This window comes from Bombus huntii, chromosome 10, assembly GCF_024542735.1.
Source record: "Bombus huntii isolate Logan2020A chromosome 10, iyBomHunt1.1, whole genome shotgun sequence".
NCBI lineage: Eukaryota > Metazoa > Arthropoda > Insecta > Hymenoptera > Apidae > Bombus > Bombus huntii.
The window spans coordinates 12,521,980-12,535,396 of record NC_066247.1 but is presented as its reverse complement, the minus strand read 5'-3'; the positions used below and the strand labels follow the sequence as shown (position 1 = coordinate 12,535,396).

The following is a 13,417-nucleotide window of genomic DNA, read 5'->3' as shown; positions in this document are numbered from 1 at the left end:
TTTATTATATTTAATTATTGCATTATATATTGTTTAACATTTTGTAAGGCTGTTTCTTACTGAAATATTTATTAATCAAGACATCATTTATTAAGAACTAATATTCTAATGATTCTCATAGTAATTGTATATAAAAGACTATGTTATTCAAAAATTTACATAAATAAGTAAAATTTCCCTATAAAACACTTACTAGGTCAATGTTAATATACGTTGGTGATTCTTCCTACCAGCCGTTGGGTTTCGTCTGTCCATCGTGCATTCCCGGCTGGGGTTTTCCCAGGAGTTTGTTATCTGACCTCGGAGTCATTAAGTTTACAGCTCGGGAAGGACATATAATTCGGAATTTTCTAAAGAAGGGATAAGGGCCGTACGAGCCATAAACGGAGCCACTCAAAATTCCGAACAATATATTAATGCCAAGTATAATCAATAAAAATGCACAAAAGATTTTTTCTGCGTGATTAGATAAACAGGTATTTACCAAATTTTATAACATAATTTAATTATTTATGCTGAAGTTAATTAAAGATTACTCGAGCAACATTTAATTTTAAGTCATCGAGATCAGTTTAGCCTGGCGCTATTCAGCTGTAGAACACTTTTATTACAGATACATATGTATTACATGTGATCTGTGAAAGTGTAAGTGAGGATGAGTTTGCCTAAAAAAATTTTTAACAAACAGAATAACCATTAATATCACAATCTTGTATATTTACTTTGAAAATATCAAATAAGTTAAATGTTTAAGATTTGAAACTATATCTCTCCCGAATCCTCTGTTTACTTGAATAGTAAAGATCTTCGTAAAATCGTTTATATATGAAAAATTTTATGCCTAGCAGCATGAAAAATTTTGATATAATACAAAAAAATGTTGATCTTTGTTATATACATATTTTACTTCTTAGTTTAGTAAATAAAAGTGAGGCAAAATAAAGACTCCGTGGCGCAACGGTAGCGCGTCTGACTCCAGATCAGAAGGTTGCGTGTTCAAATCACGTCGGGGTCAATAAATCGTTTATCTTTTCCTTTTTTGAATTTAAATATAAATTTATCTACCTTTATCTTCCCAACAATTTTCTTGAAATATTTAAAAAGTAGGCGCACGGTTATGTCAATATATTAAAATCCTTATAAAACAACTATTCGTAGAAATAAAATGAAATTTTTGGTTACAATAAAGTCCCCTAAAAATTTCTATTCATACTCCCTTTTTATGTTCTTTAGACAATTTTGCTCTATTCAATTAGAAATATATACGTGTACTACTATTTATATGAATTCCATAACATATATGTAAGTATTTACGCATTTTCTTTACATCAAAATGCGGTGCGTACTCACATCCCGCACACAAGACGTGAAATATTAGGATAACATGAATGAATCACCTTTCTCCTCTCTCGTACAGTTGAGCGACATTCGCGCGGGCTGTCTCATTTAGCCCCTCCTAAGATTAGGCTAACATGTTAGTCAAGGAAGCTACTTTAGCGAGACTAACCCGTTTCCTCTTTCAATATATTACATGCTGCATTCCGTCCTCGAGTTTGATTTTTGGGTTTCCAAAATAATAATCAATAACTATTTTTATACGTTACTACATTTATTGTTGTACAAACTAATTGTATAAAAGTTGATAAATTATTTTTGCTATTGATAGCAATAGTTTACTCCTCCATGATTATATGCAGTGGCGATCGCTCCATGAGGCCACCTCGAGTTCATTTGTCACGCAAGTACTTATCGTATCGAACATTAGTTACACATGTATGTAGAGTTGTATGAATGTCAAATTATTTACATTCATACTTATAATCCTCCAGTAAATCTGTAGTTAGTAGGTAGAATGGACATAATCAACAATTTAACCGATTCATGAACAGGAACGCATGATCTTCGGTAGATGTCAAACGCAGTGGATGATACCTCTATGCGTGTTATATTAGCCGCGGATTGGAAAGACACAATTTTGAGAAAGAGCCGAGCGGGCCTTAAGCACCTCTGTGACGTAGCAGTACTTCATTGGGTCACACAGCTTCTTTTCATTGTTTATTGATTCGTTAACCCTGTATGGTTAGAAATTTTGGCAAATTTGTGGTTCCAATATGTCTCCAATGTCGATACGCATCTTACCGCTTTAGAATTTTGCTTGATAATGCATTGTGCCAATGTCCTAACCTTACCTGAACGATATAAAGTGCAATCACGGGACAGTGACACCGTTTTTCCCCAAAATTGGAATTAATAATGTGTTTCTTACGTGTGCGTGTACGTACAGACAAAATTCTTCTGTAAATCTTAATCATTTCTTCGTTATATTTCATAAGAGTAATACGTAGCAATACTCTTCCAGCAGATATTCGCGAATGGATCAAATCTTATTACGCTTTCCCCTAAAATTAACATGTGATTCGGAACACTGGTGGGGGATTTGCCTCTACATACATAGTTAAAGCTTTCAGTATGTATATAGGAACCTGCGTATACACATATACAATTCAATGCTTACACTAGCGCTTCTATCGGTGGCGTCATGAAATTACTGTTGGCTGCATGCGTTCCTGTTGAAAAAATTCCTCACGGGCGAAAGTCAAGGTATGACGGAATATCGTAACAGCATATGCGCCGGTAACGTTGCAATCACTGCATGATATCCTGATGCTAGGAGGGGCTTTGTGAGACAACCCGCGCGAAACTCTTTTCAACGTAGGGAGAATGGTAGCTTCCTGGTAGATATGTTTCTCGGGTAATTCGAGGCTTGCATGCGGGATGTGAGCACAAATCACGTGCTTATTAAGAATTAATACGTGCATATTAAGAAGACAACATCAGAAACGGTTGAGTTGTTTGAAGATATTTTTAATAGAATTTTTTTCTTTGCACTAAAGACATAAATACATCTTCATAAATACATAAGAAAAACTATATTTCGTTCCCATGTTTCGTTTTCATGTTTTCATTCATGTCTTAATTAATGATAATCTTCAAATCTGTTCTGTACAAAGCGTGCATACTAGATCATATTCTATTTGATGCATGATACGTATAATATACTACCCAAGCGTCCTGTTTTGCGACCCAGTTTTCAGGACAGTAAAAACAAATAAAAACAAAATCACATAGAAGCTCCGCTCCTCCAGCGGCTTAAACCAAAAAATTATATTAAACACGAAAAATGTAAAGCGCCGACACATATTATAGCATGGCTACGTCGTACCGTTGCGTATCGGTACCTTTGCCTAAGATATCATTACATAAATTCACCGTTTATTGTGAATACCAAAATGTATTTAAAATTGTATCTTGGGTTTAATAAACATCTTAAAAAAAAAAAAAAAAAAAAAAAGCATGATACGTATAAATAAATAAATTATTATGTCATATGCAATATTAATTGTTCAAAAAATGACGTATTCAATTTCATTTATATTTCAATATCAATTTTATATGAAAATTCAATGTTCTGTATATATATCATAAAAGATAATCCATTGTATTATGTATTGAAGCAATCGATGACACCAACGACTCCGTGGCGCAACGGTAGCGCGTCTGACTCCAGATCAGAAGGTTGCGTGTTCAAATCACGTCGGGGTCAAAAATTTTTTTCATTTTTTAGCAATTGTAATATAATAATTTATATTATTAACAATATTTAAACAAATTTCGGTGTTGTAAGAAAAATGCGATATATAGAACATATAGCTTTTATATAGAATTAATTTTACAATATTCTTCATCGACGGTAGTCTTCGGCCCCTCAAGTCAGCACACAGCTGAAGGCAATGTCCCAAAAGAGAACCATGCGTCGCGTTGTTTCATTTTCCAAATCTCAACCGATGCTTTCAAATATCCGGAATCTGGTTATTGTTATGGGACTCGTTATAAAACTGTCGTTGGATCTGAACTAAGACCAATCTGACTGTCCATGCTATTCCGCATATTTATGCTTTTCCGAAGATATCTGATAAGTATTCGCTACGCTAAAGCATCCTAGAAGAGAAAGACATAGAATAACAGATAAAGAAAGTCAAAGGAATTTGCGAGACCCAAAACATTTTTGTAACAAAGTCATTCTTTCTCATGGTGGAGAATGGATTATATCGTATTATAGCCAAAGATTAGCTGAGCGTCTTAAAATAGCATCAGGAAGCGTAGTTGTAATTATACGTACTAAATATAGTACTTCGTAAAGCGTATATCTCTTACTCTTTAAATGTAAAATTTGAAATTTAATTTTGAATCCTGAATATTGACTTCTATAATAAGTTTAAACCGAGGCAGTCGTGGCCGAGTGGTTAAGGCGTCTGACTAGAAATCAGATTCCCTCTGGGAGCGTAGGTTCGAGTCCTACCGACTGCGGTTATGTTGTCTCAAAAAAGAGAAAGAGTAAATACTCTTTTGCTTTTACATGAAATGAAATATAATAGTAACAAATAATAAAAATAAGCTCTTTCTATGTAAATTTTATATTTGAACGTAACGTGATATTATTTTATTATGCCTTTTATTCTATTTATATTATAATTTTATTATATTCCTACACTTAAGCGGAAAATATTTTCGCTTAATAAATTCGTAGAAAACAATATAGAAATATATTTCATTATATTAAAAAAGAAACGAGATCAGTGTTTATGATAGAAATTCCATCAAGCGTGGCGCCGTGGCTTAGCTGGTTAAAGCGCCTGTCTAGTAAACAGGAGATCGGGGGTTCGAATCCCCCCGGGGCCTTTGCAAGTCTACTAATTTTTCTTTTGCGATTCACTGAAGTTATTATAATTCTATAAAATACACAAGACCTATATAAAGTTAATAAGATAAAGAACAGGGAGTAAAAATGATTTGAATATTTGCAGATCAATTTATTTAGTTGCTGTAACGTACAAAAATATTTATATTTGCACTGTAAATAAATAAATAAAATATGAAGATATAAAATATGGAACTTTTATCATACAATGCACTTAAGCTTTATTCAGATTAATCAAGTTATATGAATTAAGCAACTTGAAATCAAGTAACTAACAAGGAAGACTATAGAAACTTAAAGAAATGTTTCAAGTTGCTTCACTTCACGTAATTTGACTAATATGAAATGAGATTTTATATATCTTAGAAATCGAATTTATAACCATTTCCGGCAACTTTTACCCGCGCTACCGAAGGTGCTGCGGAATAAGAAATTCCTAATAAATTCTGAGCTTGGTGTTGTTGTTCTTGCTGCAACTGAATCTGTTCAGGTACCTGTAGATGATTACTATTAAACAAAAATCATATTTAAATTTTACACAATGCAGGACTCGATGTAGCTTTAGTATATCATTCTTACTTGTTGTGCTTGTGCTTGCACATGTTCTTGAACTTGAATTTGAGCTTGAGCTTGAGCTTGAGCTTGAGCTTGAGCTTGCCGTAATGCAAGTAATTGCGCTAATTGTGCTTGATACGCATTAGATGCAGAATATCCATGTAACTGGGCTTGCTGATATTGCTGTAACTGTTGATAATAAGCTAGTGCAGAAGTTGGATCAATTGAGGTTTGATAGGGTAGCGGTGCAGGTGCAGGAGAAACAAAAGTGGGTGCAACTGGTGCAGTTGCATAACCATGTGTGACAGGACCAACCGGAAATATACCTGATATGATAAATGTATGCCAGTTACAACTAGTTCCTAAAAGTATCTAATATTTTGAATGTACTACAAACCTAAGCCAGGATTTTTGTAAGCAAGTGCATTAGCAACATTTGGAAGAACCTTTTGTGCTAAATGAGGATTTCCAATACTGGAACTAAACGATTGATGAGAGCTAGGGCCACTAAAAGCGAAGGCTGTTTGTGTTAAACCCGGTCTGATAAAGCTGAAAGATGCATGCTGATCAGAAGTGCCAAGTACATTTGTTGGTTTTACACCTTGAATGGGTGGTTCGGCATATACCGAAAGAAGCATAATACAAAAAAGTACTACGTATTTCTGAAAATAATAACTTTCATTAAAACATGCAATGAAAATAGTAACATAGCGGTACTTACCAACATTTTGCAGTTTTATAAGAACTTTCAAAGTTTTTCACTAGAATAAACGATAGTATTATCACCGACGAAAATCAAGCAGCTATTCTGACGCTAAGATACTCTGTGGGGAGTTATATATCGCGGAAGCAACCTGGTTGATACGTGAGTAGCATAGCATCGGCACATTTCGAATACGTTGAATCACACTTTCTCCAAAATACCGAGATGGCACAGTCCATGAATAACAATTACTCGATATAGTTTTCCCTTTTATAGAACATCGTGATTTTATGCACTATACAATAATTAGGTTTGTAAAGAACAAAAGAGACAGGGAGAAAAACTTCGTTCAAATTTACGCAATGGTCATTAGAGATCACAAAACATCGACGATAAAATTATCAATTCTTGTACATAAAATTTTAATGAGCACTTTGTACAGAAATATATACAAGATTTTAATTAAATACTATTAAAGCGAATACGTACAAGGCAGTGAAATATCTCTGTTTGATCCGCTTATGATCGTAACATTATTGATGAAAGTTACTTTCATCTACCCTAACGTCGAACTGATACGCAAACGATTTATTAATTGTAATCAGTTAGTCGTTCGTCGAATATTAAATAGATTATTTTACTGGCAGTGATTCGATTCATTTATGTCTCGTACTCATTCGGAAGCCTCACTTATTTTTAATTGTAAAACACTTTTAAATTCCTTTTCATTTCTTTTAATTTATAATACTTAGTATGATAAAATGTTCTAAATTTTTATATAAGTATTATATATTATATACAGTATCCAATAAAAAGATCGCAATGCAAAGACGTAGTTATCTTAAATTTTATAATTTCGATATGGCATTTATACATATTATAATTGTAAGATTTTTATTGCTATGCATATTATAAAATTTTTCAAATTAGCATTAACATTTCCATTAGACAGCCAGTATTGTGCGTACCTTAATGTAGGTACAATTTTCAAAATAAGCCATTTTTAAGATACATTTATTAAATAATCCAATGGTCTTAGCATTGATAAACCAACTAACGACATAAATTTGTGCGAAGTGACAACAAATGCTGCCTACCATAGCTTTGTTTTACATATTAGAGAAGTATGATTGGTAAAACATACCCATAGCGGTAGTTGCAAACAATGCAAAACAACTCCACCATGTTGCTAAACCTAATAACCCTCTATATACGTCCACAGTGAATATCTGTTGTACAAGAAATATTCTTAGTATATATATTAACATTATTAACACAAGAACTACAGTGCAACTGTTACCTGCTTTAAGGAACTCAGAGCAAGTTGAAAATCTTGCGCCGTTTGCGCAACAGTTTTTTCATTATCATGGGCATTTATTATGTTTGATAAAGACTTTGGTGGCTCATCAGCTGGACATTCTTCAAGTGACGGTCCTTTTAATATCCCTTCCCATGTATAACCACCTGATATATAAAAGTAATTAGAAAATCATAATTGTAATTAATACAATATTCTAGTGATATCTGTATTACCTAGAGTTTTATACATGAATGTAAAAAATAAACATATGATCATCGGCACAATAAACTGCAAAGCCACAACGCACAAATAGTAGAATACCGCCGCAATCTGAAATTAAATATAAGAAAGGTATTTCGTATCGAGTAATTAATTATATTTTCTCTTACTTAATACTTAGCCAACCGAATAAGTAGATCTCCCCCCTGTAAAGTACATCGCTGCGTGACCGAACGGAGAGATCTCCCTTTTTGACTTTTGTAACGCGTTTTCCTTTCTTTTTTTTTTTGTTATTATCAGTTATTATTTACCTGGAATTGTTCCCAATTAATTGCGCCACTTCTTCTGCTTTTATAAAGTACAGTATATAATAAAATACACCGATTTAGTGGTGTTAAAATTAATTAAAAAGTTACACTATCAGTTATAACTAAATAGAGTTATAATCGAACGACACCACATTGTAAAAAAATATTAAAATGCATTATAAATTTTTAATTTCACGTTCAAGTCGTGTTATTTATCTTTAGTCATCTTTAATGTTTTTAATTTTACCTATATTTTTTTATACTTTTAATATATACTCTTAATTTGATGTTTTGTATAAACAATATGTGAAGTCGTTAAATAAAATCATTACCGCAAAATATAATTGACCATTTAAGTAATTTTTAGACTTCTTTGTTTTTTAAGTAGTGAATATTAGTCCTCGATACTTGGAAAAATGCGAGGTGGACAGCGTATAGGTTGGCTTGTTCGAACAGGGTGGAAAATGTATACTTCACTGTGGCGTGCGCGGTTGGCTAAGTGTTAATATTATATATCACTTAATTTTGATACCTTTTTCTGCAAATCAACATTTGTAATTCTACCAGCTTCTTTCTTTTGATTCTCTAACCGTTGCATAGCTAGATTGAGATACGATTGCAAGTACATTGGCATTAATACAAATTTTAACAGAACTGCAACTATAATTGCAATTAATCTCATACTCTCAAAAGCCGAAGTTGTCATCCTGCAAAAATACATCTAGAAAGAGAAACTTGTATGGATAAGTGTATTGTAGTAATCATTATTTCTTAACTTACAATGGTCCATTCATACCACTAAATATTCTGACTGTAAGGTAATCTCTGCTTACAGGCTTAATCCATAAACTTACTAATAAAAGTGGAGAGGCATAACTGATGTTTGCTATTAACAATAACAACTTTTGATCTTTATAATATCTGAAATATATAATTTTTTTTAAATTGCATAATTTAAAGATTTATTTAATTTTAATACCTCAATGCATCCCAATGCATTCTTGACACTCTTAATCCTGGGAAAGTAAACAAAGAACCAAGTAAACCACACCACAAAGCAAGGAAGAACTTTACTACAATTTTTGATGCTGGCCCTCTATGAAAGAAAAGTTATTTCATGACTTTATTTGAATAAAATAAAAATACGATAATTTACAAACATTCTTGCATGAATTTTATAAACTTACGTAGAAGAAAGACCTTGATTATCTAGAAAAAGAGATGCACTATGATTGAAACTTGCATAAGCTTTATCCAATCCAATTTCAAGGTTGTTTTCATCAACAATAAGAACCATCATAGCTATGAGAAGATAAGCAAATCCAGTTACAATACATGTAGACCTTTCACCTATACTCTCCTCTCCCTTAAAGTATTGCACCCAAAGAGAAAGTAACACTTTACTAAATATTAAATAAGGAACATACTTTTTGAAGAGATCTATGTGCTATTATAATAATATAAATCAACTATAAAAAGGATACAATGCAAAACCCAGAACTAGTGAGCACCAAAGCATACTTAGATTAATTTCATCTTTGATTGGATATAAATAATTATATATCTGTGAAATGGCAAATAAATACAACTGCAAAGTATCAATGGAAATACAGATATGAAGGAAAAGAAGGTATAATTACCAACCTCTGTCATGATATAAACTGCAGTAGCATAGATAGAAAAGTCCAATAACCACTGACACTCTGTATAATATTTTAAATGCACTACATCTAACGTAGTTATCTTAGCACTCTCAAGCGTGATATCCAAATTTCTAGGAACATGAAAAACATCTCCAACCTTCCCATTTTCAGTATGTTTACCTTTCTTGGGTTTCTCTTTAGGCACACCAGCAAGAGTTCTAAGCTGTTGATCAGTTGGATACAAGTAACGTGTCAACCTATTAGTTATAATATCTTTTGTTAATTCTAGATATCATATATAGTCAATATTCTTATTATTTAAAGAATTACCCAGTAGAACATAAAATCCATCTTGCCAAAGAAAAATGTGGAGTTACTTTTTGGATAACACTGACCATAATCAGTGTTATAACTAATTGAGCACCTAAGAGAGCCTAAAACATTTAATCATTTTGAATATAAAATCTTTACATATTTCTTAAATGTTGTATAATTACATATAAATTACCATGATTGAATAGATGAAAATTGAAAATAAAGGTGGAATCACCGATCTCACAAAAGTATTTGTTCCATCACGGAATTAGTAATTTCTTGGTAAATTGTTAATTAATGCTGAAAGACACAGCAATGAATTATCTTGTGTTTAACGGCGTTAATGTGTATTCGACCATTTTAAATGGCACATAATGGAATAGCTCATTTTATAAATAGTTGTAACCCCAAAAAACCGAAAACATCATAATCCCTTGCATATGATATGAGGTTATTTCCAGCTTCACCTATTCTATCTATAGAAAGAGACAGTTTTGGTCTGTGTTCGACAGTAGTAAGAACATCTAGCGGAGAAGCACCGAAATATATTAACGTTACCAAATCGGTCAGAACCGAATCGAACTTGTGCAATTACTAATACCCGCAGGTGAATACAAATTATGTAAATTGTTTGGAGGAAATGCTGGTCCCATGATAACATAAACTAGAAAATGAGTAATCAAAAATGAGGAAATACTTAATAGCAGTTTTATATATCAATACCAATGTACAAATAACAATTTTACGTACAAGTACCTGACATGTTTCACGTATCTCTATTTAACTAAAAAAACATCAAATTAAACGCTAATTGAATGACTAATTTTGTGTATTTTTTTACGAAACTTGATTTTTTTTTTTAGCAAATGTAAATTAGATTGGTATATTGTCAATATTTATGCACTTCTGCTGATCGACATCATCGTATTAATGCGAAACAATAACATCAATTATCGATCTACGTATGTTTTCAGAATCTGATGCGATCTCACATCTTGGAATTTCCATTCAATTGATTACGTAATAACATAATTATAAATAGACGATCTTTTGTTGAATTTATCATTTACATACGTCGAATATATGATTCACATCGCATTAAATTTATTAAAAGAAGATCGCAGAAATTAATTACGTATTGCGTATTTTTTTATGATGTCAAGTATAAATTACTTTGATCGATAAGTTACCGTTTCTTTATATTAAAATAAAATACTCTGTATCACTCAATTACTTTTAAAAATACATTTTCACAGTATAATGCAATTAATTTGACAGATACAGAGGCGCGTCAAACGGAAGTCTTATTTTGATCAAAAATACGCGCGAACCGTTTGTTTAGAGGAATAAAAGAAGCGGAGAAGCTGCCGATATAAAGAGAGGCCATCGATTTGTGCGATCAAATGTGAACAAGTGTTTGCCGACTGCAGACTGCGTATAAGATTCGTAAGTGTTCGCGCATATGTACGTACATACAGTTTTATGTTTTCAATTCTTTTTTTAAACGAAAAAGCGAACAGGAAAAACTGGTGTTTGCGATTAAAAAGTATTTCAGATTAATTAAACGTGATTACGAATGATTGTATTTGTAAACGTAACACTATAGACTTGCTATCTTTGAAGTTTGTAAAAAATACTTTGTCCATTGCTGCTTTGTTCACTACTTTTGTAAAAACACTGTGGTCCACTGAAATTTTAAACACAACCATTTAACTAAATTAATTTTCTTATTAAAATTTTCTATTATAATTATATACAATTTTTGTACAGTAGTATTTGTAGTAAATGTTTACTCTATATGAAATTTGTACGATATTGTCGATATTTTTGTATGATATTTTAATTGTCTCGAATGTAATTTAACGAATTCCAATTCCATTATTATTCTGATTTCTAATTTCAAATCATTCACAACTGCATGATTCGAGTCTTGACACATCACGATAGCTATGGACTATCTCCTCAAAACAATTTAGTTTATTACACTATTCATGGAAATTGTGTAATTTATAGTGACATATTATCACGAATGAAAGAAAGTTGAAGGTCGCGGTAATCAAATAGTATAATGCGATATCTCTGGAACATCGAAATTAAGACAAGTTTGTAAATACAGTTTTGAATACTGCATCCTCTATCTATATTTTAACTTTACGATCAACGCGTGACTATCGTGACTAATCGTGAAATTCTGACAAAGATAGCTCCATATAAGACGATCCTATGTAACGTTATTTATATACCTCCTAAGATATATCATTTAAGACAATATCTATAATTGTAAAATTAAATCGTGCATGAAGAATGAAAAAAGATATCGCGTTAAAATAATAGGTACAGTCGATCCTACAGATAATTATTTTTATTAAATCATATGTGGCTTGTATATAATGTTGAAATTATTGTGAATAATAAAAAAAAAAGGAGATGCATTTTCGTTGCAGGAGTCAGCGAGCAAAAATAACAATGATGACGCCAATTTTTGTGATTTCTGTTTTTTTATTCGCATTGACATGTCCCTGCAACGCGCAAGCTGATCAATCGGATTATATACGTTGTCAGAGCAACACAGAATGTCAACCAGGCTATTGTTGTACCATAGGTATTTATTGTTTTTCAATAAGATGTTAATAAATTAATCAAAGGTAATTATTAGTTTAAGAAAAAGAAATGTCGTCAACGTGTAATTCTAGGGGCAATGCGGTATAGTATACCACAATGTAAAGCTATGCAAAAAGAGGGAGAAGTTTGTAGACCAGGTAACGTTTCAACGCTTAACGTGACCCTTGGATATCCAGATGGTTCTGTATTGACATTAAAGGATGTCTATTACATCCTTTGTCCTTGCGCCGACGGACTATCATGCGATATCAAAGAAGGTGTTTGCAACAAATTAAGCGAAAAACGTGATCCAAATCGATTATCCAATGAAAATAAGAAACAAGATGGCTAATACAAAACTAAAAGGAAATATGTAATCGTTTATTATGAAGAATGACTGCAAAGAGTTGACTATAGTGAATGGTGATAACAAACAACCAAATCGTGGGAAAACCCGACTCGTAGATTGTCATAAATTGTATAATTAAATTATGTACCAAAGGACTAAATTATTTTTCTAATTAAAACTTATTGATAATTTGAAATTTCTTTAATAAGTGTAATCATAAAAAAAATAATTTTAAACAATTTAAATAATAGTATTATTAGTACAACTGAAATTGTTTTAAGTACTTTAATGTAAGAATGTTGAATAAAAATAAAATATGTATGCATTTTAGTAAATTTTGATACATAATACCAGAGAGGAATATCCTCTCCGATAATACTACTTATTTCTTGATCGTGAAATCTTCTTAATCGACGGTAGCAGACGATAGCAACATTTAGTGTACGATCTTAGACATAGAGTTGGCTATCTTTATTACGCTATGACAGTGACAAAGATTTTTCAATGTTATTAAATTTATTATAATTGATAATCGAATATATTATTTTGTTAGTTTGTTTTTATATAAATAGAAGAAAATATTGAAAAAATATTATATTTTGAGGTATGGACAGTCAAGTGTGCAGAGATGGTAGATTATTAGATTTAATTGACGAGATCTGGCA

The 13,417-nt window shown here is 31.8% G+C and overlaps 3 protein-coding genes, 1 long non-coding RNA gene and 4 other non-coding genes across 9 annotated transcripts; 6 read left to right on the top strand and 2 right to left on the bottom strand.

Annotated features, from left to right (window-relative positions):
• The first annotated feature begins 943 nt into the window (after positions 1 to 943).
• Trnaw-cca (transfer RNA tryptophan (anticodon CCA)) lies at positions 944 to 1,015 on the top strand. Its single transcript has one exon. It is a non-coding gene; the product is annotated as a tRNA-Trp (tRNA).
• Positions 1,016 to 1,520: 505 nt separating this feature from the next.
• LOC126870301 (uncharacterized) lies at positions 1,521 to 3,430 on the top strand. Its single transcript, XR_007691269.1, has 2 exons — positions 1,521 to 2,601; positions 2,672 to 3,430. It is a non-coding gene; the product is annotated as an uncharacterized LOC126870301 (long non-coding RNA).
• Positions 3,431 to 3,532: 102 nt separating this feature from the next.
• Trnaw-cca (transfer RNA tryptophan (anticodon CCA)) lies at positions 3,533 to 3,604 on the top strand. Its single transcript has one exon. It is a non-coding gene; the product is annotated as a tRNA-Trp (tRNA).
• Positions 3,605 to 4,286: 682 nt separating this feature from the next.
• Positions 4,287 to 4,368, top strand: Trnas-aga (transfer RNA serine (anticodon AGA)). Its single transcript has one exon. It is a non-coding gene; the product is annotated as a tRNA-Ser (tRNA).
• A 298-nt stretch (positions 4,369 to 4,666) lies between these two features.
• Positions 4,667 to 4,740, top strand: Trnat-agu (transfer RNA threonine (anticodon AGU)). The gene has a single exon. It is a non-coding gene; the product is annotated as a tRNA-Thr (tRNA).
• A 107-nt stretch (positions 4,741 to 4,847) lies between these two features.
• Positions 4,848 to 6,278, bottom strand: LOC126870290 (transcription elongation regulator 1-like). Of its 2 annotated transcripts, none has more exons than XM_050627866.1 (4): positions 6,036 to 6,278; positions 5,712 to 5,976; positions 5,339 to 5,640; positions 4,848 to 5,253 (listed from the first exon to the last, which is right to left on the bottom strand). In XM_050627866.1, the coding sequence occupies exons 1-4, from the start codon at positions 6,039 to 6,041 to the stop codon at positions 5,122 to 5,124; spliced, it is 705 nt and encodes a 234-aa protein (XP_050483823.1). In that variant the 5' UTR covers positions 6,042 to 6,278; the 3' UTR covers positions 4,848 to 5,121. The 2 variants fall into 2 exon arrangements, with proteins under 2 accessions (XP_050483823.1, XP_050483824.1); XM_050627867.1 differs by having other exon boundaries at positions 5,148 to 5,266.
• A 138-nt stretch (positions 6,279 to 6,416) lies between these two features.
• LOC126870283 (transmembrane protein 161B) lies at positions 6,417 to 10,752 on the bottom strand. The gene is made up of 12 exons (XM_050627845.1): positions 10,559 to 10,752; positions 9,996 to 10,466; positions 9,818 to 9,921; positions 9,489 to 9,744; positions 9,329 to 9,408; positions 9,032 to 9,247; positions 8,824 to 8,940; positions 8,625 to 8,765; positions 8,377 to 8,551; positions 7,551 to 7,647; positions 7,318 to 7,481; positions 6,417 to 7,246 (listed from the first exon to the last, which is right to left on the bottom strand). Exons 2-12 carry the CDS (start codon positions 9,996 to 9,998, stop codon positions 7,127 to 7,129), a joined length of 1,473 nt encoding a protein of 490 aa, XP_050483802.1. The 5' UTR covers positions 9,999 to 10,466; positions 10,559 to 10,752; the 3' UTR covers positions 6,417 to 7,126.
• Positions 10,753 to 10,881: 129 nt separating this feature from the next.
• LOC126870294 (astakine-like) lies at positions 10,882 to 13,087 on the top strand. Its single transcript, XM_050627871.1, has 3 exons — positions 10,882 to 11,266; positions 12,247 to 12,404; positions 12,496 to 13,087. Coding segments are annotated over exons 1-3 (420 nt in total). The 5' UTR covers positions 10,882 to 11,264; the 3' UTR covers positions 12,756 to 13,087.
• The last annotated feature ends 330 nt before the right edge of the window (positions 13,088 to 13,417 follow it).